Source organism: Scophthalmus maximus, chromosome 10 (genome assembly GCF_022379125.1).
Source record: "Scophthalmus maximus strain ysfricsl-2021 chromosome 10, ASM2237912v1, whole genome shotgun sequence".
In the NCBI taxonomy this organism is placed as follows: domain Eukaryota; kingdom Metazoa; phylum Chordata; class Actinopteri; order Pleuronectiformes; family Scophthalmidae; genus Scophthalmus; species Scophthalmus maximus.
The window spans coordinates 5,297,501-5,323,726 of record NC_061524.1 but is presented as its reverse complement, the minus strand read 5'-3'; the positions used below and the strand labels follow the sequence as shown (position 1 = coordinate 5,323,726).

Sequence of the window (26,226 nt, the reverse complement as noted above, 5' to 3'; positions counted from 1 at the left end):
AGAGCACAGAGAATCTCTACCTGGGAGAAGTTTGTGTTTTTCATCAGCTTTCATCTTAAATCTCAACACCCCCGAACATCCCCCCTTGTTTTCTCTCACTGTTTGTCTCCCGTGAGTGCTGCTCATATTTCATCCTCAGTCTCCTGAGACAGGATGGTGTGTGTGTGTGTGTGTGTTTGAAGAGGTGAGGGAGAGGGGAGCCGGGATATTTCTATCATCATACAGGATACAATGACTAACTCTAACAATTTACCTCCACGACTATGTTAAAAGACAAAACCAAAAAGAGTTATTAAAAAACATTGAGGTCTCTAACTGACGATTATTTTATTTTCCAATTAATCGTTTGATTTATAAAACACAAGGATCCATCCATCTCAATATCCAACAGCACAAAGTGACTTCATCTTGTCCAAACCCACAAAACAAAATCAATTTACAAATATGTGAGACCAAGAAAAGGAGCAAATTATCACAACTGAGAACACACACACACACACACACACACACACACACACACTCAACTGAAATGGATTCAGGGTAACCGATTAGCAACAGCGAATGTTGAATCGTCTGTATATCCACAGTATTTTCACACACACAGTATCCAGCATACATTCAGGACTAGAGCCTGTAAGATAATGTATGTAAAGTTCCACTCCTCTGCTAAATCATTTTAAAAGCACAGTTGTCAGGAACCCGACTGCATGGTAACACAATACAAGTGGTCCCAATTTACTTCCCTGGGGCACACCACAGATGACGAGCCACTTGATGAGACCTTTCCAAAGACTGATTAGAATCCACTATTTACTGAGTGCATTCAACTAAAATTAACAGGACTGTACAATCAGCTGTGTTAAATATCAGAGAGTTAGCAACACTACCTGACTAACTTGTGACAAGAAAGGCAAAATCCAAAAGTAAAAACATTACGCCGAGTTAAAATACTCACAGATCTCTAACACTGAATCCGTAGCTGGTCAACACTACGTATCATGAAGTGATGATTATCATGCGATTGTTCTAATCAAAGCATAAACATAACATTCGGAGCCACTGAGATTAGTTGCCCTGCCTCTCCAAAAAAAACACATGGGGTTCGCAGCAATGCTGTCCCCTTCCTGCGCCATGAATTCTACTACATGTATAGCTCACATTTAGCATCTCACACAGGCTCACCTGGTTCAGTGCAGTTTTTTTCAGGCTCCGAGTAGAGCTTGGACTCGTTGTCATAGACGTCCTGTAGAAGGTGACGGCTGCCCCACCTCGCCTCCTCCACGACCGCAGATCTGGAGACATGATATCCTGAGTCGGAAAGAGACAAGCACAAAGAGATGACAGGATGGTAAGAATGGCTGCACAATGCGTCTTATTCTAATTGACAAACCACCAGGCAAACCATTAAGGGCAACTCTATCCCAGGGCAGGGTGGCTTGGTGAAAGACAGTGAATGCATCACGTTGTATAGAAGAGAGTTGGTTTTATGTAACAAAAGAATAACAGACAGGGGGATTCCTTTTACAGATGAAAGTAGTTACTTTATATTCTCAAAATAGATGCATATTGTGATCCATGTTTTAAATTTTAGCCAAAATGCATAAAAAAAAAAAAGACTAATGGCCGTAAAGCACGAGCTCTTAGTTCCACGGTGAATTGACGTTCCTGAACAATCCAAACCTTCGCTCTCCGCACAGAACAAAGGGTGAGGAGACGTGCATCTTCTGTCGCTGCATTAGTACGGCAGAACGCCGAGCGCCACGAGGCTGATCATTCCAGCTCAGTCATCCGGGTCACGGTATCCTCAAGCGCCCCACCTCCGACCCATCTCCTCTCCCGCCATGCAACGGGGCCCTGACTTAGGCGCGGAGCGCGCCAGGGCCTCTATTAATAGCACCACACGCGGCTATATTTATCAAAAGGCAGAAACGAAAATGTTTGCAACGGTTTTGCAAACAGCCATGTCACCCGGCACAGATGGAAGAACAGACATGCGGTGAGCTGGAGCGTGATGCTGTGGAGTGATGACTGCAGTGGCAGGAATGTGGCAGTGTCTTAGTTGATCTGGTGCCTGGAAGCATGTGTTTCGCCAAATGACTGTGAACGCCAACAACTAACGTAGCAGAACACTCCAACCAAGACATACATTTAAAATCCTTCAAATCCTTTTTGCTCACAAGGCACACAAAAAAACATTCCTTCCTCTTTTGATTGTAAATCTGTGGAACAGTGTAAAACCACTAGCAGGATTGTAAAACTATGTCATCCATGTGCAGGAGCAGTCGTGTGCACAAGACTAACAAACCCCACTCATAAAAAAGAGATTGGTATAGGTCACAGCATCCTCCCACCCATCTCCTCTCCCACCATGCAATGGGCCCTGACTTAGGTCAGGGCATCTATAAATAGCATCACGCCCGACTACACAAGATACAAAAAAGAATCATCTGTAGCACCCTTACATGTTGAAAAACATACTTTTTGTTTCTATTATTTATGTAACTATAAAATTTAATTCAGATTCATCTGATCACTGATCAATGGACTGATTTATGGATACAGTACATATTGTACTTCATTATAATAAATATTGTGTCATTTCACTGTAAATCCCATTGTGCGGATCAGGTTCTGGACCAATAAAACACTAATTCCTTCTGGTACTGGCTATTATACATTTTTCTTCCTCTGTATATAACACACAGGGGAGAACAGCCTCTCACTATTACTACTGGGTTTCTCATTAAACATTTAAGATAAGCCACGGCTGATCTACAACATCTTTACGTTATGTTTTTTTTCCATATCTGTGCATCTTACAAAGGTACAGTGCTATGTTTGTTTTGAGCTACTACACAGTGCCGGACCAACGCATCTGCTGGGAGCAAATTTGTCTTTATTCCAAATCATAAAGTGGAGCAGAGGACACGGTACTAAAGCCCTGCAGTATGGCTGTATATGTTTTTGTCCTCACAAAAATTTGGTTTTTACATTACAATGTAAAAAAAAAGTGTGTGGGCTGTAACATGATGTTCTCCTGTTTTTACTCTTTAATTATACGGTAAGAAAAAAAGGTTTTGGTCACAATTTCTGCACAGATTTCAGTAAGGTAATCCGAATCCGCAAATATACAAAAAGGGTTTCATTTATTTATCGTCTCCCTAAAATTCCATGCGGATCCTGTGTAACTCAAGTGGTCATGTTTTCTTCCACTTCACCAGCAGGGAGCAGTAAGTATTTAATTGGTACCTGATCCATACAACAAAATTACACTGTAAATCACAGGATGTATGTTAAGGCGTTACCGAATTTTTCAATGTGATCACATGTCAAAACGTCAGTTTGTGCTGCATTACACTGCACACACACACACACACACACACACACACACACACACACACACATGCAACAATCAACCCCAGTGCACACACAACCCACAGACGGACCTCAGTGTTTTAGCTGCTGCTCCAGCGAAGCAGAATATATCACCACTGCCAAAGTTACTATGGTGACATGATGACGTAACAGATAAGATGCTGAGGGGACGTGCATGACATAAGACTGAGTAACTCGCGCACATGCACAGACACACATGCACAACGATGACGAGCCGAGCTACGAGCAGATGTGCTGTGCAACTTGGTCAGTCACAGAGGTGAGAACGCTCATCTCCGCCGCCACAGGCACCTCACTGCAGGAGCTAAACATGGGAGAGAACAGACGGGGGGAGCCGCGTCCATCAGGATCACGTGAACAGCTACAAATGCATGTTCTAATTTATTAATTTCTAAATCACATTAATGCTCACCAGGGTATTATCATGTGTTTCTCCTGAACAAATATGGCAGAAAATGTGACCAGAGAGAGGCGTAGGGAAAAGTATTGACTGGCGCAGGTTTAAAGACATTGGCAGAAACAGGGAGACAAAGATACACGGAGGAAGATGAATTTAGAGTCGGTGTGTGTGTGTGTGTGTGTGTGCGTGCTTGTGTGTCCTTAAAAAAGAATGCTTCGGGTGAAATTTTAATCGCTGATGAGTTTTTGGCATGGGCCTAAAAATATTCTTCAAAATATGCCTTCATATATCTTCATATATCCTTCTCGGCACTACATTGATCCATCCACCTCTTTCTCTCCCCCCCTCCCTCCCTCCCTCTCTCTCTCACGGTGTCCTATATTGGCCAGAATCCTGAGTCTACAGGTCCAAGCCAACCCAATAATGTCACATAACATGGCCGCCCATCGCTCCTCACTGTCACACTTAATTAGCTACTTTATCTTCATTAGCGTCCCTTGGCAGGCATGTGCCTGTGTCTGTGTGTATGCATGTAAGTACAGTGTGCATGTGTGTTGCATATTGCTCTGTCAATGAACACAGGTCTGTGTGTGTCTATGTACAGTATGTTTCTATGCATGGTATGTGCGGCGTGTGTATATATGCATTTGTAGGCCATCACTCGTCTGGTTTCCGTTGAGTGTATCAATGTATGTGTGTGCATACGTGTGTGTGCATATGTGTGTGTGTGTGTGTGTGTGTGTGTGCACCCTAGCTGCAGCCTTGTCCCTGGAGAGAAAAGAATCAGGCCACGAACACGTGTCTCATACTATACGGTGCTATAACATGCCGCACGTGATTGCAACATCCTTGGCTCCTCATCAAAGGACATACGATAACTAGGTTACTGTTTTTTTCTTCTTCTACAAAAAACATGCATTATACATACTGTGCGTGCGTGCATGATTACATTGCTCAACGCGCATATGTGCGCAGTGCACTCTCTTCACCTGTGCTGATCAAAGACAGCTCGTCTAATTTATGTTGGGAGTGTGTAAAGAGGACTGACCTATCAGGTCCCTCTTACACTTGGTGATGGGATAATTAGCGACAGAGTCATTTGACTGTCTACTACGGTCTATTGGCCATAATAATGCTTTAGTATAGAATCGTAATTGACTTCTTTAGCCCTACACTCAGCAAGACAGCTACTACAACACCCAGCATACATGGCGAAACAAAAAACAACCAGGAACCAATAATCCTTCAACCAATAATCAGAATTTGTAGGTTCCTGCTTCACAAAATTGAGGACTCGCCACTTTGCTTTTCTCACTGATAGCTAACGCTGGTTGACCAACCGTCAATCAACCATCAACTGTCTTTGACACATTCATTTTTTTTAATAACCAGGGTTAACGTGTGACGTAAACAATAGAACGTGAGGATTTTTCACATCATCATCACACACCTGCGGTGCCGCTGTGAACAGAGTAAACAGATTAGAACAGACTAGTGGGACTGCATGAAAATGACTTAACTTCAATAAATGTTTAGGTAAAGAGCAAATAATATCCAGACTTTCTTGAGTGTTAACAGATGAACTAAAGAAAAACACACATTAAATTCCCCAGACAACAAGGAGACAGCTCGTCTACTGGCTGTCATTCAGAAACAGCAACATGTCCACATGTTTCCGTGCCGCGTTAGTCGCACAAATTTGTCCACCGGATCATTTATGCGCTCGTCAGTAACACAAGTATTTTGCTCGAGTTCAAATATTTCCACTCAAGCCAGTGAAGTGAATGATGTGAATTTTGCATATTCACGCTGCTTCTTGGCTAAAATATTTGCGTCTACTCGCGTCTTTGCATTGACTTTGTATGTAACGTGGAAAATTTGCATCGCATTTGGCATGAACTGACCATTCATATTGTCGGTTAATGCTTAAACAGTAATTCATGACAATTCCTAGACAGAAATAGAATAGATTATCTTTGGTTTGTGGACAGTTGGTTGGAAAAACACATTTTTAGTTTTCTTACAATAGTTGACAACAGACATAACCATTGGTTGCAGCCATTGTGTAACTCATAAACCATCGGTCGTTTGAACCAGAAGAGCGATTATTTACAGTATGTACTACATGGAGCTTTGGAACAAGCTGAGACTTGTGTCTATTAGAGTGCATGTGAGAAAACGTTGCAGCTGAGTGTGAAGACTTCCCAGGTGAACTTCCACAGCCACGTTGAATGTTGAGATAAGGCGAGGGACGCACACTGGAGATGACACCTCAGCGCACTACCAGAGGGGTAACACAGAGAAATCTATTTATTTTGTCTGATCAGGTCCCTAATACCCTCGACACACAATGGAGATGGTGTGAGCCGTTGTTTCCCTGTTGAGGGAGCGAAGAGGCTGAGCCTGCAGGCAGGACCTCCTTGGGGACTGCATATTGCATTTCAGTGAGTCCAGGGAGTTTCAACTCGCAGCTTGTCTGTTTGTGACCTTCCATGCACAACCAAGGAGAAAACCGCTGTGCGCACTGGTAGAAATTTACCAATTACATTTCCCAGAGAAACTATACTTGAGTACAATTACTTGCACAAAGTACAAACACTGGACGATAGAAACTGACTTATCAGATACAGTAGATGATTCCCCTGTACTGTCACATCGTGTTCACAGTGTCATCTGTTACATTGTTATTATAGACATATCGATCAACGATGCTGTCAGTGGTAGCGTGTGCGGTCAATGCGCCAAGGCGCCTCAATCTGTTTCTGTTTCTCTCTCTCTCACACACACACACACACACACACACACACACACACACACACACACACACACACACACACACACACACACACACACACACACACACACACACACACACACACACACACACACACACACACACACACACACACACACACACACACACACACACACACGTCTGCTGAGTTTGCCGTCCGATTGCCCATCAATAAATCAATATAACTGGTTAGATTGGCACAGTCTCTTGTGTTTAAAGAACAGTTCCTGCAGATGTAAGGGTTTCCCAAAGACATATTCTATTTACTGGATAGTAGCTATGAGCTGTCTTTATAGAAATAGTTATAGATATAGATAGATACAGTATAGTACCTCATAGACACTATACCAAATGCCCACACAGAGGATCAATATATGCAAAGGCCGTCAGAGGGTTCCTTCAACTGTTGTTTAACAAAGACGACAGCTTGTCAACGCTCTCATTAGCTGACACTGTCAGATGCCACGCCTGCTGAGAGTGTGTAAGGGCGCTGTCATCTCAGACAGTTTCTCACTCTCGTGTCTCTTTCAGTCTGTGACCCTGGCAGGGAGGGGGGGGGGGGGGGGGGAGCAGGGGGGACTGGATGTATAACACTGCCCTCAGAGAATCAGAGTCTGGCCATCATGTACTGTAAATAAGCTTTAGGTAACTGTCATTAGTCAGCCTCTCTGAGAAGGACACACACACATACGTACAGTACACACATACATGGTGGCTGTCGACTTCAGTCACATCAGACTTAAATGCTGACGTTATTAGTATATAGTCAGTTTACAAGTTTCTGATTAGGGATCTCGATGTGAAAATTTCACACATCTCTTGAAAAATAGTGTGATGATACTTCTTCCAATTCTCAAAGGTTGGGAGTACACTCAGAAGAGCTGTGATAGTAGATTTTCATGTTGATAACTATATACTAACTATATTAGTTCTGAATATTTTCTATGAATGCCAATCTATGTGAGAGTGCCTAATATTATGAATATGATATATTGACAATCTTTAAAAAATTATATTGGCTAAAGAAGATGTTAGAATTAATGTAGCAATTTGCATTCTAGAAAACGTGTAGAAAAAAAATCTATGGAAAATACGGATGCAGGCTACGTCCATTTGTGCTTTGAACGTTTTGAATAATCTACTTGACATGATTTCCACCTCCTATTCTTCATATTTCATTCTATCTTTACTGAACTTGGAACATATTTTATCTTATCTCTATAAATTGTTATAAATAGTCATCTATAAGGGCAATGCATAGCCTGTGCGCGCGCTACATATACCCCAATCCGTGTGACATCTTCATGACGTCACTTATCATATGACATCATATGAAGAGGGATCATTTTCTAATCAATATAAGCTTTAGATTGGGGAGATATCATGGAAATGAGTTTTTTTGGACCATAATTTTTGTTGACCTTGAACTTGACCTTGTCCGTAATAGGACAAGAAATTGATTTAAAAGCTTTTTAGTTAAAAACAAATGCTCTTATCTTTAATAAAGCCAAGGTTAAGTTTTGAGCCGAAGAAGCAGCAGCACGTGAGGGTATATCAAATCATCTTCGCTGTGATTCTATTTCTATTCTAATTTGACTTCTCTGACCTTTCCTGCAGACAAATGCACTGAATCTGATTTTTTTTCCTCCCGGGCTCACAGCAGATCCGTGTCACTTTGGATGAGCAACTCAACCAGTAAACATGCCACGCTCAATAACCACACATGATGTCACTCACGTCTCACTGTCTGATTGTATCACATAATTGTCATTGGGGGTGAATTGTATGAACAATACAGAAAGTACACATACAATATACAGCGCAGTACATAAGATGTCTCCCAATTCGGGGGGCACATCCTACAAAGGACTCGGTGCACTGGGTCTACAAAGGCACGCTTTGTACCGAGTCTACTCCGTGGAGGGCGAACCGAAGAGATGAGACAGTCTGGTCTACAGAGGATTCCCTAGTTGCATCACCAATTTGTTGGGACTAAGCTTTGTCACCGGCGGGCAAGTAAATCCTGGGATTTTCGGGAGGGCCACGTAAAAACTGCGTCAGTCTCTCCATGCACATTGGTCCCACACACAACACCGCCAATCACCACATGTACATTCTCAACCACTGGGAAATATCGCTTGGAAAACACGAGAGACAGGGAACAAAAATTGGCAGAAAGTGCTGCACACAATGAAATGGGGAACGAGACCATACCAGTGTTTCCGGGCAAATACTGTTACTCTCCTTGCTTCAGATTTTACTGTTATGTACATCTAAGGCCATACTGCCCAGGCCTAACCATGTCATGACGCTTGCGTCGATCAAACACTGCATGATGCAAGACAAATCCAAGCCCAGAGGTTGAAGACACAAAGACTCACAGCATGACGCTGTTCTTCCACACTGCCACACAGCAACATGGACCAAATAATGTATGAGCTTCAGAGCAGCGAGAGGAGAGAGGAGAGAGAGTGAGTGAGTGAGTGAGTGAGTGAGTGAGTGAGTGAGTGAGTGAGTGAGTGTGTGTGTGTGTGTGTGTGTGTGCGTGTGTGAGAGGGAGGAAGATTATCATTGTGGAAATGTTTTATGTGTAGAGATCACACACACACACACACAGACACATTTTAGTACAATTCGTCTCTCCGGTGCAGAAATGACTTCAGACAAGATAGTTATGTAATCAGGGTGTATTTGCCTAAGTTGGGCAAAGATGGACTGAGGGGAAAAGTGTGTGAGTGTGTGTGTGTGTGTACTCTTGTTTTCAGCAGAAAAACAAAAGCATTGACCATTACTTCCAAATCCATTCTGTTGCAGCCATACGAGTCGTCCTGGAAGGGACTGACAAAGCTTTCGTTTTGTAGATACCCGATACAACTCCAAGTAGCACACTTAGCTTTTTGTTGCCATCGCAACGACAGTTTCTGCATTTGTTGCAGATCTCTCGCTGTCTTCGACTTCCTGAGCATGGAAAGCTGAAGTTCAGGAGTCTCCCTGTATTAATAGAATCAAAACTGACGGCCACAGCAGAAACCCATGTTAATATCAATTAACTCATGAAACTCTCTTTTCTCTGTATCATCTTATGAAGTTGTTCTCTCGAGAAGACAACGACACCATCAGTCATTCCAAGAACTACCAGAATAGTAGTTCAAAAACGACATGGACCTTAAGTGGCCACAGGAGTTATGAGAGGAGGAAATCAGGTTCAAGTGAAGTAACTACGTCTGCAGTTATCATTTCTAGTGAACCTGTTAGGTTGGTTAACTGGAGACAAACCTGATCTAGAAATGACTGGGACAGTCCAAGAGATTCTGATGAATCTCCGCCCTGCATGCCAGAGTTCCTCCCCGCGTCTTTAGGATGGGATACACAATATCTGTGCCACTTGGAAAACCAACTTACAATCCGTTAGACCCTGACAGAACGGCGTCTGGCAGCCAGACTGACGATTAGACCCTGAGTTGAGTCCAAGTGAGGAACAGGCTGCAGATAAGGAGACAGTTTCACTCATTATCTCACCAGTGGAGAGATGAATATCCTCGGCATATTTGTCTTCAATGGGAAGTGCTTTTCTAATCTCTACCATAATAGGCTTCTACCCAATTGTCTCTCTCTCACTCAAGCACAGACACACACGCACACGCGGTTAAATTTCATTCAGAGTCATCTGAGAGTATGATTAATCTGATCTGAGTAATTAAAAGCATAATGGGTTCCTCTGACCCTGCTAAGTGCAGGTGAACAGCACCGTGATTGTGTTTGTATTGTTCCCGGGAACAAAGAGCCCAGCGGGCTAATCGCTGCAGGAGAGCACGATCACACATCGGACCGTGTCATTATCGGCCAACAGGAGCCACTCGGAGAATTCAGAGATGGAGCTCGCAGGTACGTTCATTGTTTTCTGTCTCGTTACGGTGTCGGTAGGATTACGGACCAACCACACAGTGGAGTCGGGGCTTGAGAGCTTACCTTTCCCAACAGATGCTAATCTTCTTGAGAAGAGGAAGAAGAAGAAGAATCAAGAACTGTGGTTATGATTTAAAGCAAATGTATGAATTGGTTTGTAATAATGTTCTGCAAAAACCTTAGCTGAGAGCTAACCAGGGTGTCTACAACTATATACAAGTTCAATTTGAGACTTTTCAAGACCTTTTTAATTCCACTTGAAAGTCAAATTAAGACTTGCATTTTACCAATGTTCACCCTATTCGGCGCATATCGGAACAAGTAATTCTTCTTCGGTTTGGCCATGTCCATCTATATATACAGTCTATGGTCATCCACTTTCCAGAAGGTCGATGGTTCGATCCCCGGCTCCTCCAGTCCATATGTCTTTGGGCAACGGAACCCTACAGTATGCTGTGTGAATGTGACTTGTAATGTGAAAGCACTTTTAGTCATCATTAAAACGATACACAAGTGCTTATATATATATTACATAACATTACATTCATTTTGCCGACGCTTTTGTCCAAAGCGGTTTACAATCATCCATTTTTGACCCATACAGTATCAGAGGTAGGCAGGTAACCTTAAGGGACCAAGCCCTGACCGGGAATCAACCCCGACCTTCTGTACCAAAGTCAGTGGTGTAACCCACTAAGCTATATCATGCCATACCATACCATGTCCTGTAAGACAGTGCCACATTGTGATGATGATGATGACCATCACGAGCAAAGTGAGGACAACATGAAGGAATAAAGTCTTAAACAATGGTCAGACTCCTCCTCAGGAGTGGACCCCTCTCTTCAGCTCCTCTTCCTTTCATCTGTCTCTCCTGGAGATCCCAGAATACACTTGACTGGTGCTAAAATAGGCTTCGTGGCCGGGTGATGAATTAGCCAGGGCGTATTTGGGGAGCGAGGGTGCAACGGAGAGAGAGAGAGAGAAATAGCTCCTCATGTTTAATCACAGCTAGATCTAATACAGTATGTGGCCCACAGACAAACGCAGTGACCCCTACTCAGATTTGCTCATCCATCATTAAGGGGCCCTGAATGTTTTTATATGTGCATGTGTGTGTGTGTGTGTGTGTGTGTGTGAGTGTGTGTGTGTGTTCGTATGATTTGATTATGAACACGTGAGATTTGACTCCTGAGGGTGAGAGATAAAGCTGTTGTTAACAGATTGGGGACAATTAGGAGACAAGGACACGCACACACACACACACTCACTAGGGGAATATACTGGACTTAGTTTGGAACAATATATTAAGCATCACAAACGAAACTGTTGTTCTATTTATAGATATACTTGCTCTTGCCTCAAGATAAAGAAATTAGGAAGAGCTGCGCATTAGGATATTAATTATCAATTATCCTGCTGATTATTTCCTGAAAAGATTGGTTGCTTGGTCTATAGAACATCAGAAAAATGTACAATAATGAAAAACCCATGTGCAGTGTTTGTTGTTTGAGTTATTCTCTCACACACTGGTGGGCGACCCTCAGACCTCCAGGGTTCCCATGCAGGGCAGTTTCTCAATTTCCCCTCTTTGCCGATTCAGCCTTGACTCAGGTAAAAATCAATGTTCATACAGTATCATCCAGTGTACTATATTTAGAGTACATTAGCGTGGGTTCACTTTGCAGCCTGAGAGCAGAGAGAGAGACTTGGCTGCCGCTGCTGAATAAGCCAAGTGGTCTCTTAATTATCAGCTCAATAGCAGAATGTTTCGTACGAAGTGCACACATGCACATACTTCTCACCTCTCTTTCTCTCTTACACACACACACACACACACACACACACACACACACACACACACAGGTGTGCACAAACACTGAACTTAGTGTTACATTATTATCACCAGGCTTTTTTACAGTGTCCTCCCTCTGATTTTAAATGCACAAGGGGCCTGAAACCACAGTGTCCGTGCTCCCTCCGCATCACCACACTGCTGATTCCCCCCCCCCTCCGCTCGCCGACGTGTAATCCAAAGTCTCTCCTCCGCGGTTCAAAGTGTCATACAGTCGGTCTTCTCACACATGGATCAGCTCTGCTGCGGATTCATCATCTCCGGGCTTAAATTAAACATAGGCAGGGACTTCCATGGAATCAGCAGGACTCTCATGATAACCCCATGATTCGTGCGTGCTTGTGTGAAGGGAGCCTTTTGTTTTTATTTTACTTGAACTGAGTTAAGAATATAACTGTTCATCTTTTTTAAGGATATGATATGTTTCCAGATATAAAAATCTCTGGAAAATTGGCTCCAGACATTTTCCAGAAGTTGCCTTTCACAGACGATGCACACAGCAGGAGATGGTCCGAGTCAGACGCGTTCACAGCAGCGGGAACCAGTACTGGGCCATTCAGGGGAAGGGGTGGCGGCCGGGTGGAGCGCCCCACGCGCTCGCTGTGAGATGTTCCTGCTGTATTCTCATACTCACATTGGTCACTTGGACATTTTTTCCCGAAATATTAATTAAGGGGGTTGGCGGGAAGAGTTCCGGAAAATATCCGGAGCAATATTTATTTGCCTACATTTGTGTTCTCACATACAAAACGTTCAGCGCATGTCTGGAAGCAGCTCATGATCGAAAAAAGCCCCACGACTTAAAAACGACAAGTGGTGCTTACGAACGATGTCGCATCCGACAGTGCTCTCTGTTGTTTAGAGAAATGAATATCGTTAAAAAAACAAACCTTAATGGTTTGAAGTGAAACCTCTCAGCATCGTGGTGAAATTAAACAAAGGGAATAAGCTCTAGCTACATGTCATTTTAAACATCTTAAAAAACACTGAAGGATCAAATGTCAACGTGTAACTGTGAAGAGCTCAATCATACCAATTCATTATTACTTGGATCTGCAATTTTAGTATCTTTCTCAGGTGATCACACCATCCTTACCCAAACCCCAGACAACACTCTGGGCTGTGTTTTCCTCAGAACATTTCTATTTGCTGTCTTCATGCAGCAGACAATTCCGACCTACCACATCAGTCACTGCAGCACAAATGTAGGACAGACGTAAAGATGGGTTACATCACCGCAGGGGGCGGTCTCTTGTGTCAGAGAGATCAGCCGAAAAACCTGTTGGAAGTGCTACAAGTGAACGTGTGTGTTGTCCGAGTGTGTGTTCAGGGGGCCGCCTGCAGTCATAATACCTGGTGTTCAGAAAGCGCGGACCCGTCACCCACGCGTTCATACAAAAGCAGGATAGAAGCTCTGGGGTGACTCACACCTGCAGCTCATTGTTCAAGGTTTTCATTGCTAAAGCAGAACAGGAAAAAATGGAAAGTGCTGACATGTCACCATCCAACCCACAGTGACACAATTCGCAGACTCTCGGGACCCGGCGGTCCCTCCGCGAGTCACAGTCCGATCAGGGGGACCTGCATGTAACAGTGCAGCGGGCAACTGGGACTTTTATTTACCTGTCGCGTCCAGTCTGTCTTTAAAAATGTGGCCATATATTCCAACATGGAAAGCTGTTGACAGTGAGGCTGAAATGATTAACTTATTAATCAATTAGTTCACTGACAGAAAATCCATCCCAAAGTTTGATTTCATATATATATATATATATATATAATAAAAAATTGTGCAAATAAAGCCAAAAATTTGTTGGATACAGGTTCTCAATTTCAACATATTTGCTTGTCAAATAATGTCCGAACTAGAGCCCGACCGATATGGATTTTTAGGGGCTGATGTCCATATCGATAATCGATACATCGGGCAATATATAATTATATGTATTATATGTATATTTAAATCTGTCAATGATTCCTAAGATGTCGTTATTAAACCTTAATGACAAGGAAATGTAATCGAAGTAATTACGAAGACATCACGTTGAGCTCATTGCACATTGCGTATTACCGTCTTAATAATGGGCCTTGAGATAACAATGAAAAGCTTTTCCACTGCCCCCGACCAGGTTTTTCGTTGGTCAAAAGCGCTAATCTCATTCTGCTGCCTCAAGATAACAATGTGGCAACATCGCACCTGACCACAGCAACACCCCATGGTCAAATGTGTCCAACTGAAACTACAGACACAAAGACATATGCTTGTGAAATAAGGCTTCTGATCTTCTCGGTCTGTTCACATTGTGCCGTCTGTTCATTCGTGAGATTGGCCAGATATATTTACACGAGGCAGCAGCCGCCTTGTATTGGGACAACTGGACTGAATAAACAAGAGTGACCTCCTGTCCATCACTCAGTCGGAGAAGAGGACAACACGATTCCCACCCGGCGGTCGAAAAAACCCCAGAGAGACGACGGGCCCCATTAGGGGTCCCGGCTTCTTACAGTAACACAAAGCCATCCATCAAAACCCGCGCTCGCTGTCACAGATCCTGCTAAAAGCGCCGCGTGTAATGAAGTGCAACACGACCGTCGGATCAAGAGGGGAACAGACGTGACAAAAGAGAGAAAGAGAAGGAGGAGAGAGATGGGGAAAAATGAAGCGGTACGAATAAAAAGCAAATGAGACGGGGGGGGGGGGCGGAGAAGGAGAAAAATCCATACAGTGTATAGTCCCTGATGAACAGCAGCAGGGACATTTACACCTCACATTCTGCCTGTTTCATTCACTCATCACACACACACACACACACACACACACACACACACACACACACACACACACACACACACACACACACACACACACACACACACACACACACACACACACACACACACACACACACACACACACACACACACACACTCTTCCTTACTGTCGTGGAGCCACTGTACTGTCATTATTTCACAGCAGTACGTTGCCGCATATTCCTGTGAAGTGACAAACATTAACTCTCTAAAAAGGCTGTGTGTGTGTGTGTGTGTGTGTGTGTGTGTGTATATGACCCTGATTTGCATCATGTAGTAAATTGTGCACAAGATGGTCAGTTCAAGCTTAGCAAAGTCAGTGGCAGCAAAGGGGAGAGGTTAATCTGTTTGTACCTGACACGCTTCCCTGTTTATTCCTCTCGTGAACACATTTACATCTGAATCAGTTTTTAAAAGCTGCAGTTATCAAATTTTTCATATTGACCATGGATTAAATGAATAACGAGGCTGGCTTTAAGTCCCCCAACTTAACTGTTTTAGTTTTAGTGTGACTCATAGAGTACCAAATCTCTATAATTCCTTGGTATGAACTGAAAATGTGTCCGCATGGAAATTCAAACTACTTTTGGACATAGCATTGAACGCCTGGTCTGATTTATAATCTTACCCTCAAAAACAGGGGACATCAGAGACGTTGACAAAAGTGTCAAGACCCTGAATTGTATTTAAGTTCCTGTGGTGGAAAAATGACAATGACCATCAGTACTAGAGCTCGGGCATTGTAACCCAAAGGAGCATCTTAAAAAAATGATATCCACTATTCAGAGGGGGAAAAAATATGTCTAAACATGAATTTTCTTCCAGTCAGGTTGAGCTGAATTTGATGTGCTCGGGCAAACACACCCCGGCGGGCGCGTATTTAGAACTCAGAAGCGACGGTGCAGAGATGGGACGGTGAAACAAAAACAGCAAAGAAATGCGTCAACTAACTCTGCGAGCAGTGCTCGAGCAAATTCTGTGAACGGGCTTTTGAAAGCTGTGTACTGATGATACAGGAGAGAGAGAGAGAGAGAGAGAGAGAGAAGAGGAAGAAAGAAAAATGTGGCGCGACTCGGGCGCTACGAAGGACTGAAGGGTAACTAGTCTACGGGGGGGGGGGGGGGGGATAGCTGAGTGCCGCCAAAATGGAGGACGAGAGGGGACGAGATGAGAGCACAGTGACCGCTGCATGCAGGGGGATGATTGGGAGAGAGTGTGACAGAGGAGGAAGAGAAAATGGATGGATAGAGGGAACAAAAAAAAAAGGAAAAAAAAGGAGGAGGAGAGCGGGGCTGTTTTTGTGCGTCTGCCTCCGACCGGGGGAGTTGTTGCTCCCTGTTCTCACTCTCGGGCTGACCCAGATGCAGCGGAATTAGACACGGTCCTGTGTGCAGAGGTGCGTCTGCCGTCACGGCGGGGGCATGAGAGCTGCGGGAGGAGCGACGCCAGAGTTTTTCAGTGAGATGTGAGATGGAGATGTTTAGAGTTCGGGGGGGGGGGGGGGGGGGGGAGAAGATACGCGTAGCACTATAACGTCATTTGCCCAAAAAATATGACCCAACCAAAAAATTGTACTTCATTCCGCTGATTCAAGAAAAGAAAAGAAAAGAAGGCTGTCTGCGCTGCTGCACTCATTAGAAGCCGCTCGACATGAAACACAAACTTCACGCCTCAAAGACAGATGAGTTATTACTGTGGACTTTTTAATAAAAAAGACTCAGAGTCTGCATTGTTGTCCACTCTCTGATTCCCAACCTTTCCTCCCATCCTCCCTTCATCCACCTCAACCGGGACAAGCCCTCCCCCCCTTCATCATCCTCTCTCCTCTTCCACCTGCCTTCCCCGATTCCATCTCCCTCTCCTCATTTCCCTTTTTTTCCCCCCTCACTCCTCCTCCTCCTCCTCCTTTCATCACTGTCCTCGCTTGCTCCCACTTTTCCCCTCTTCAGATCACCTCCTCGCTGCTGCTCCTCCTCCTCCTCCTCCTCCTCCTCCTCCTCTTTTCCCCCCATCCACTCTTGTCTCTTTTCCTTTTTGTCTAATTCAGCCTGCGAGTCGTGTGGCGTCGCCGGCGTAAAGTGCTCCGTCTGTGCTCCAGCGCGCTCGTGTGCAAAGAGAAGGGGACCCACTGATGAGAGCTTTAAGTTATGTAATGAGATCATCTGGAGACTAATGCTGTATAGCAGATATACTGAGCAGCCATTAGTGGCTTCTCCATAGCATGACCATTTGTCTGGCTGGTGCACGCGTCTTTTAGGGTTTGTCACAGATGGACGATGGAGGGGACTCGAGTTGCACAAAGCTCAATGATCTTAAAACCTACAGATAATAGCGGCGGCGACATGTGTTCGCTCATATGGGTAATCCGCCCCTCCTGTGGCGCTTTTTTCCCGGGCGCTGCTTTTTACCTCGTGTTCTGGGGAGGTGAGACGTGGACGCAACGCACGGGATGAAGTTATAAGGACGGCGGAGCAAATGAGTACAGACGGGGGGAGGAGGAGGAGGAGGAGGAGCGGTGTGTGTGGACATCCACGTGTTGTTGCACAGGGTCGCCAGGGACGGCAAAGACATGCACGAACCTTAACACGTGTGCGTGTGCGTGTGCGTGTGCGTGTGCGTGTGCGCGTTCAAGTCCTTCAAAAGCTCAGCGAGGCCCGAGGGCTACTATCACCGACATGAGAGGAGGTCCTGCTCTCCCATGTGGAAGTCTGTGTGAAAAGACTCAGGACTCCGAACATGTTCTCCGTCAGGAGGCGGTTCGACGCGGAGGGTTTGATCTGATTGCTGATGCACAGTTCGGCGCTGAAACAGATTGTCAATTAAAAAAGACTCGGGTCGTGCGGCCGGTCGGCCGCGGCGCGTAGTTTCTTTAACGTCTACAATCCAATTGTCCCTGAGCAAGACAGGAAACCTGGACTGCACCAGGACCGTTGGTTGGTCAAAAATAAGCGATCTGAAGACGTCACCGTGGTTACTCTGACAATTAATGAACTAAACTAGATCTAAAACAATTAATTAGTAAATTCGCCCAAAAATGATTCTTCCAGCAAAAGAGGCAACAAAAAAAGGTAATATGTTTGGGCCCTAGAATAAAAATAAGAAATTTGAGGACAAGCACCGTGCGCTCTGCAATTATGTTTGACATGTTGTGACTGTCAACTTTTATTCTAGTATAGAAAAATAAGCATTTAACAAGAAGGGGAAGGCTGAGCAATTCCCTCACCTTCATGATGGTTCCACCCAAATCCCTTATCTCACAATAAAGAATCCTTCAAAAATAATCCTGCCAAATCCCTCCGCAAACTTTAATCACCTGTTACCATGCCCGAGACTTAAAGACCTCAAATTTTCATGCAAATCCATCTTTTAACTTTTTGATTAATCCTGCTAACAAACAAACAGACAGACAAACTGAAAAAAAAAATAAAAACCTATTGCATAACCTCCTTGGCGAAGGTAATTATCTAGTCACGACATTACATTCAAACTGCATCAACTGAGGAACACCACTGAAAGCTCCAGGGAAGAAAAAAACGATGCTGAGTAAGAACACCTTGAGTTATGTGGGGGCGGCTTTTTTGGGAAAACAACTATTTCAAAGGTTGAGAATGAACTTTTACCAAAAAACACATTAACTGATGATAAAATAACAGCTGCAGCACGAATAGCATTGACAAAAACAAGGACAAAATGGATCAAATGAAGTGATAAAGAAAGAGAGAAAACAAAGGGATAAAGTGAGAATGGAGACGACTACTCTTCACCAGTTTGCACTTATTCAAAGTAAAAGTATTTCTTTGCACCTGCTAGCTCGTTACTGCACACATTCCCTTACATAAACTTATGAAATCATCTTTATAAATCACTGCATTTATACAGGACTGCATTAATCAATAATTGTTATCAATACCTCTTTTTCAAATAGATACCTTCTAACTTTAAAAAAATATATATATATATATGAACTCTCAATCAGTTAATTTTGGCTGTTTTTTTCTGAAATAACAATGACAGATATGAGTGCTCTAATCTAAAACAGAGAGCTGAAAAAAGAGAAATGTAAAAAAGATAATCCAAATTGAAACATCTCATCATGTTCAAGGAGTGCCACTGCTATTGATGTCATATTGGACAGGGACCAATAGTGAGCGAGCGAGGTTTAAAGCATATTACATAATGATTGAATGACTACACTTTGAAGCAGAAACAATTGAAAAACCTAAAGTACTTTTTGTATTCAAATAAATACAATCATTTTCGCTGTAAACGTCACTTTATATCCCTCTATTAAGTCATTGTGCTGCTAAAGAATAAACGTCATGTGCTCCTAAATGTTTCAAATACTTTCCCTTGGGAAAGGAGTTAAGCAGTAGGCCCTGTCTTCTCATGATCAATTCATATTCTCATCTTCCCTGTGGCCCACCAAAACACAGACACACTAGCAGGAGGAAAAAGTCAGAGAGTCGGACAGAGAGTGTCAGGTAACACACACACACACACACACACACACACACACACACACACACACACACACACACACACACACACACACACACACACACAAAATGAAAAACTGGAGGTGACGATCAGCAGGAAGGAGGAGCGAGAAGACATCATCGTCGTCAGTACAGCCGCTATAAGTCCGGCTGCAGCAGCAGCTGTGGTGCTCACGTGCTGGGTCCATCGCTGGGGCAACAGAGGAGAGTTGGTGATGTGATGTACAACAACATTAACTGGCTGCTGCTGCTGCTGCTGCTGCTGCTGCTGCTGCTGCCGACTTCACCGGCGTTAACAAGGGGCCTACTTGGCAAAAGACACCAAAACATTGGCTGAGCTCAGAGCTGGCAGAGACGTGAAGCCGTTCTCCTCCACGAGCCAGTGAAGACAGACACGTCGCTGGTGATAAGCAGGAGGTGGACACTTTGATTTGTGTTTATCATTTACAGAGCGATGCCCTCGAGCGATGCCCTCGAATCAGACCAGCTATACCTCAGCGTCCTCATTTAAAAAAAATCTTTCCTAAACATTCCTATTCGTCGTCTGACTTCTTTAACTTTCTATTTGCACTGTGTATTTTCTGTGGAACTCTTTGTAAACTTGTTTTTCTTTTTCTTTTTTTAATTACTACATAAATAAAGTAGAGGGCTGCAACTCACGATTACCTTCATAATCGATTAATCCGACGATTATTTTCTCGATTAATCGATTTTGTTGTTTGGTCGATAAAATTGTGGGAAAATTAAGATCATGTTTCGCTAAATAGACAATGTTTTGTTTTTTCGCACACACCAAATATATTTAGTTTACCGTCGTAGAGGAGAAAAGACACCAGAAAAATGTTCACATTTAAGAAGCTGAAATCTGAGATTTTTTATCTTTTTTAATTTCATAAAAACTACGTGAACCGAGTAATTTAGCAATCGATTACTAATCGATTAATCGATGAACTGTCGCAGCTCTGAAACAAACCTTTTGATTATTATTAAGATCAATATCACTATTTAAAACTAAAGATTTCTGTTGAGGATAGTTCAACAAAGCACAGAGCAGCAGACTCGCTCGCTGGATGCTCCCATGTCCAGGGGATTATCAGTTACAGATGTGGAGCTGCTACAGTCAGGGAGGCATGTTGTTGTCGTCGTTGTTGTTGTTGTTGTTGTTGTTGTCTAGAATGAGTGCAGATGTGATGCTGACGACACCGAAGCTGCATTTTTTTTTAGGTGAAGTTCCAGACCAATGTGTATAATCTGCTCATCACATTTGGATCCATGTTGTGTTTTGCCCTCCGTGCTGCGTTCACTGCCCCGGTACTGTAGGCTACATGCATACTGTTACATATGGTTTCCATCTTTTTCACAGTGTGTGTGTGTGTGTGTGTGTGTGTGTGTGTGTGTGTGCGTGCGTGTGTGTGTGCACTTGGAGAAAGTGTGTGTGCTGTTCATAAAAGTCAGAACTGACCTTATACTCTGTTTTATAATATTCAATGTTCCCTGTTCTATCATTCCAGATGTTTTTGCCAACATATTCTTCCTCCATCCATCACGGCAAAGGCTCATTTTCTTGTTTTTAGGGATTTGACATATAACAAAAATACCAACAAACTAAAACAAATCCCACACCCATGACATGACAGCGTTTCTCTTCTTCTTCTTCTTCATCATCTTCTTCTTCTTCACACGTGTAAACTCAGACAGAGAAAAAACAAGGAAGATGGTTCGAGACCGCCCCTCACCTGCCCGCTGTGCCACCCACTGGAGCCCGGCGACGAGCCCCAGCAGCGTCGCCGCGAAGCACATCTGGACGGCGAACAACTCCTTTCGCTTCCTCCGTCGCGCTTTGCTCCTCCGCCGGGTGAACACCGCTCCTCCGCCGGCCGACTCCGGCATCCCGTCGACCACCACGCGGGCCATGGCTCTGCTCTCTCGCGGGCGAGCGTTCTGACGGAAGCCCCCGCTGCTGCTGCTGCTGCTGCCGGTGGTGGAGGTGGAGGAGGTGGAGGTGGTGGTGGTGAGGAGGTTCGAGGGGCCGAGGCGACGAGCTGTCGGAGGCGGCGGGATGTGGCGGTGCGGCCGCTCGACTCACTCGCCGACGAGTGGAGATACGACTGGCTCGTCGGAGGGGGCTCGTCAAGTTCACTAGGGTAGGAAGAGAAGAGAAGACACTTCCGGTCGTCAATTTCAAAATAAAACTCTACAAGACTACTTTTTCTTTAAACTTTTTTTTTGGGTAGCTATAGTTAAAACAATGACTTTGAGATATGATCTCATATGTTCTGTCAATTCGAAGATTTGGTTCAGCTATTGGCTAATAATATTTGAGGACTCGTTTTTTTTCAGTTGCAGATTTCATGTTTTGAGATTCAGATCTAATTTTTTTCAGTGTCGAATACAATTTTCACATTTCACTTTTTTCAGTTTCAGATCTTTTTTATTCACTTTCAGGTCGACTTTTTCAGTTCAGTTTTTTTTTCATACACTTATTTATATTTTGGAAACACTGTTTATTTTTCAAAAGTTCAAGATTAAAACCTGAACATTCAGTTTCAAAAATTTTCTAGAATTAACAAAACATATAGCAATGATTTGGCTCCATAATCCCATTTCAAATGTTTGTTTGTTTTTAAATATATTATGCTATGATTTTATCCATATCCAGTGGATATTGCCACTGTGCATAGTCATACATTCTATGTGCATACTAGATCAAAAAAATAAAATAACAAGGTACTGCAAACACCTAATTGACCGATAAAAAAGAGAAATTATGCTTAAAATGAAATATGTTTAATAATTATATATATATCAAGCATTACTTTATGTTTTTCTATATATTTATATATTATCCCAAACATGTCGTGTAAATATTTTATGCCTTTTAATTTTGTAATACCTATTTCCGGGTATTGGTTGACTCTAGGTCACTTGATGCAGTGTGACGAGGGCGGTGATAGGTGCTCCTCCACGGCTGGAGTTCAGAGGGCGCACCCTCCCGGCTGAACGACCCGGGACAGAAGCGTCGAGGTTCACGAAGAACTCGGTGTTGCGTCGGGAGCTGGTGGTGGTCCAGGTGTGTGCGTGCGTGTGCGTGTGCGCGTGCGCGTGCGTGTGTGTGTGTAGGAATGTAGGAATGATCAAGACAATGAAATGCATGAAACAGAATAAATAAAATATCATTTTATTTCATGAAATCATATTTGAACAGTTTTTTTTAATATATTTGACACATTTTCGCCAAAACAAAAAAAGCTATGACATTTCAAAAATATTCCTGCTGGGGGTACAGTGACACTGATTGTTATTGTGTTGTTTTTTAAAATTTTCTAACACATCTCAACATTAATAATGATAGCGATAATGTGAAATGAATAATGGCTATAAATGAGGCCCCTACAGTGCTGTTTAATATGGAATTGCACGTATTCTCCTGAGGTTTCACAAATGCATCATGCAGCAGAGTAATAATGACAATCAGCTGAACTGAAAAAAATTGAAAAGAAAAGAAAACACTGAAGTTGTGTTTCAGAAAAATGAGACTCATGGGAAATGATAAATTGCCACCATGAGTAAAACAAAAAAACTCCAGCGCCAATGTCATTAAAAAGAACGAGATTGATCTTTCACCCTTGGGAAAAAAAGAAAAAAAAAACGCACACACACTCACAATGAACTGATTGGGTCAAAGGTCACGACCTGTCTGAACCCACACGTGGTCACGTGGTCACGGGTCACACGGACGCTTTCACTCCAGAGGAGGCAGCTGCGACCGGCACCAGCATCACGTCGACTACGCTGAGCCTTCAATGTCTCCCCCACGGAAAAACGCTCTCTCTCTCTCTCCGCCGCCTCCTCGTTCACCTTCTCTTCCTCCCGCCAAGGGTGATGTCATCGTCGAAGGGTCTCAAACCCGGGACCCATAATGCCATGTGAGCGATGAAAGCAGTGTGGCATTAGTGAATGCGAGCGCCCAGATTACACCCACAGCCTCTTTATGTGCACACATGCACGCGCTTCCGTCATGATGGCGGTTTGCGTGTAATCCTCATCCTGAGCAACGGGGTCCGACAGCCGTGACATCGAGACAATGACAGTGTGCTTGGATTAGGAGGCAGCGGCGAAGGGATTTTGACCCCCCGACCCTTCCTGTTAAAATCTTTTCCAGCCGCTCTTGTCCTATTACGCCCTAGCAACGTACCTGTCGTGTTGCTAGGGCGTAATAGACACACTGTATGTCTGATGTAAAACATAAAGGACCAGGTGCCTCATTGCATATTTAACAGTCTGATCAATACTTAAATTGTACATGTGCACAAAAGTTTGATTTATAAAAACATGCACCGCTGCAGCCAGTGTTCCAGTTATGAATCACAGGTTGATCAGGGCTCATGTCCCGCCCTCAACACACACACACACACACACACACGCACGCACACGCACACACACACACACACAACCATACATGGCGAATGAAGGTCAAACCTTCGATTGCAGCACAGCGGAGGCTCCTGAGAAGTCACTGCTCAGAGATTTTTTTCTTACATCGTGATTTCCAACCACTCACGTCCACGATGTTCTAAGTTATCCGTCAGCGGCCGTGGGGCAAAGCTGCCAACTCACAGCTTTTTTAACTTGCTCTTTAAATAATCTGAAATGTTGGCGTTTTCCAAAGGGCAAAAGTCAGGGGTCTGGGATAAACGCTTAAGTTGTCTGGGCTGTAGATTTTGTGAAATGTCTGAAGCTGTTTTTCTGTAAAGTGATGTAACGGTGCAGCTGTCAAAGTGCGTTTCCACCTTTACATTTCACAGGTGACACCATGCGGAGTCAGGATTTTTTTCCAGTCACTCTCCGTTGCCTCCTCTCTTGGAATACACACACACTCCACACACACACACACACACACACACACACACTCCACACACACACACACACACACACACACCGCGTCTGTCGTGTGATGTCTCACCTGTCTTTGATGTGTTGTTCGTTGGGGGGCATTGTCGTGTAAAACCAGGATTCCATGTTTATTCCTCTCCGCGTTGGACCATTGAAGCAGCTCGTCGCTCCCCGTTTGATCATCAGGGATTTTGGCTGGAACACACACACACAAAAAAAAGATGTTCTCTCACGGAAGATTGATTAGGAGTGTTTGAAATCCATTCGGACGACTGTCCCGCCCCTCACTGACTGAGACGCCGTCGGGTTTTGGTCTGTTTTCAAACATGACAGTGTGTGTGCGCGTGTGTGTGTGTGTGTGTGTGTGTGTGTGTGTGTGTGTCTGTGTGTCATTTGGGTGAACTGACCCTTAAAACAAGTTGACAGAAACAATGTGACTACTCTACCTTCATATTTGACCACTGCAGTAAATCATCAGACACGAGACTTAGACAATCTTACAGATTTATCTTACAGTTTTATTTGATATATTTATTCATGCTCTACTTATCTAGTCTCTCTGAATTTAATACAGCACTTTCTATAATCGTCTCTGGCTTTAATTACTCCTTTTCCAGCATTTAATCATTTTTTTATCCTTATTTTGTCTCTATCCTTTTCTCATCTCTTTCAGCTTTTTTACTCTATTATAATTTTTCACATCTCGTACAGCGATTTACTTTCACATCTTTATTTTCATCTTTATCCTTTTCCACATCTCTTTTAGTACTTTATTATTTCAACGTTAAACTTTTCATCTTTCTTCGTTTGCCTCATTATAAATGTATGAGATTTACGACGACCATTTCTTCCGTTCCTGTTAATATTGTATTGCTCTGTGTGTGGATGGGGATGGGGGGTTGGGCGGTTATTGTTTTCATTGCTTTTATTGTGTAAAGCATTTTCACTTTACCTTGTTTGTATGAAGAGTGCCATACAAATGAAGTCTGATTGATGAGGGGAGGGTGTCACACGTGTCCATGTGCTTGTCATCCAGTCGCTGTGTGGCTGTGCACACATGAGGTGTAATGTGTTTCTCCAGTCACAGCTTCCCTGAGGGTTTCTCTGTCCGCTCTCTGGGCTCCTCCTGTAAAACAGTCGACCGCATGCCGCTCCTTTCTCCATGTTTGGGAAGAGATCCGTCGCAAAGTCGCTCCCGAGGAGCAGGGGGAAGATGGGATGGAAGAGGAGGGTGTGATGAAGTGGGGGCAACGGTGGGAGGAGAAGAGAGAGGGGGAGAGAAAAAAAACAATGGAACGTGTAGACTAATGTGACTGTGAGTAAGTTTTGAGTTTGAGATTTCATTTTCCACCTGGAAGAGACACCTGGACGACAGGACGCGGGGGATGTAGATGTCATTTTTTTCAAAGCAGGAGGGGCGAGAGTGTTTGTTTGAATGAATGAGGTTTTATTCGATGTCAGGCCAATGTGTCTGGATGACCCTCGTCCCCTCTCCCGTCCAAAAAGGAGGGTCTGTCCGGCCGCCTTTGATATGTCCAGGCACAGGTGTGTGTGTGTGTGTGTGTGTGTGTGTGTGTGTGTGTGTGTGTCTGTGTGTGCGTGAAGTACAGAGACATGGTAATACGTGTGGTGGGAGGGGAATCAATATTAACACAGTATGAGGAGTTGATACATA

The 26,226-nt window shown here is 43.8% G+C and overlaps 1 protein-coding gene across 1 annotated transcript in view; it reads right to left on the bottom strand.

Annotated features, from left to right (window-relative positions):
* Positions 1–21,785, bottom strand: part of LOC118284112 (sodium/potassium/calcium exchanger 3-like) — a 57,380-nt gene extending 35,595 nt beyond the window's left edge. The window contains exons 1-2 of the mRNA XM_035606763.2: positions 21,395–21,785; positions 1,183–1,308 (exon numbers count right to left, since the gene is read on the bottom strand). Of these exons, the coding sequence (XP_035462656.1) occupies positions 1,183–1,308; positions 21,395–21,572 (304 nt within the window). The 5' untranslated portion in view covers positions 21,573–21,785. The remainder of the gene's footprint in view (positions 1–1,182; positions 1,309–21,394) is intronic.
* Positions 21,786–26,226: the final 4,441 nt, after the last annotated feature.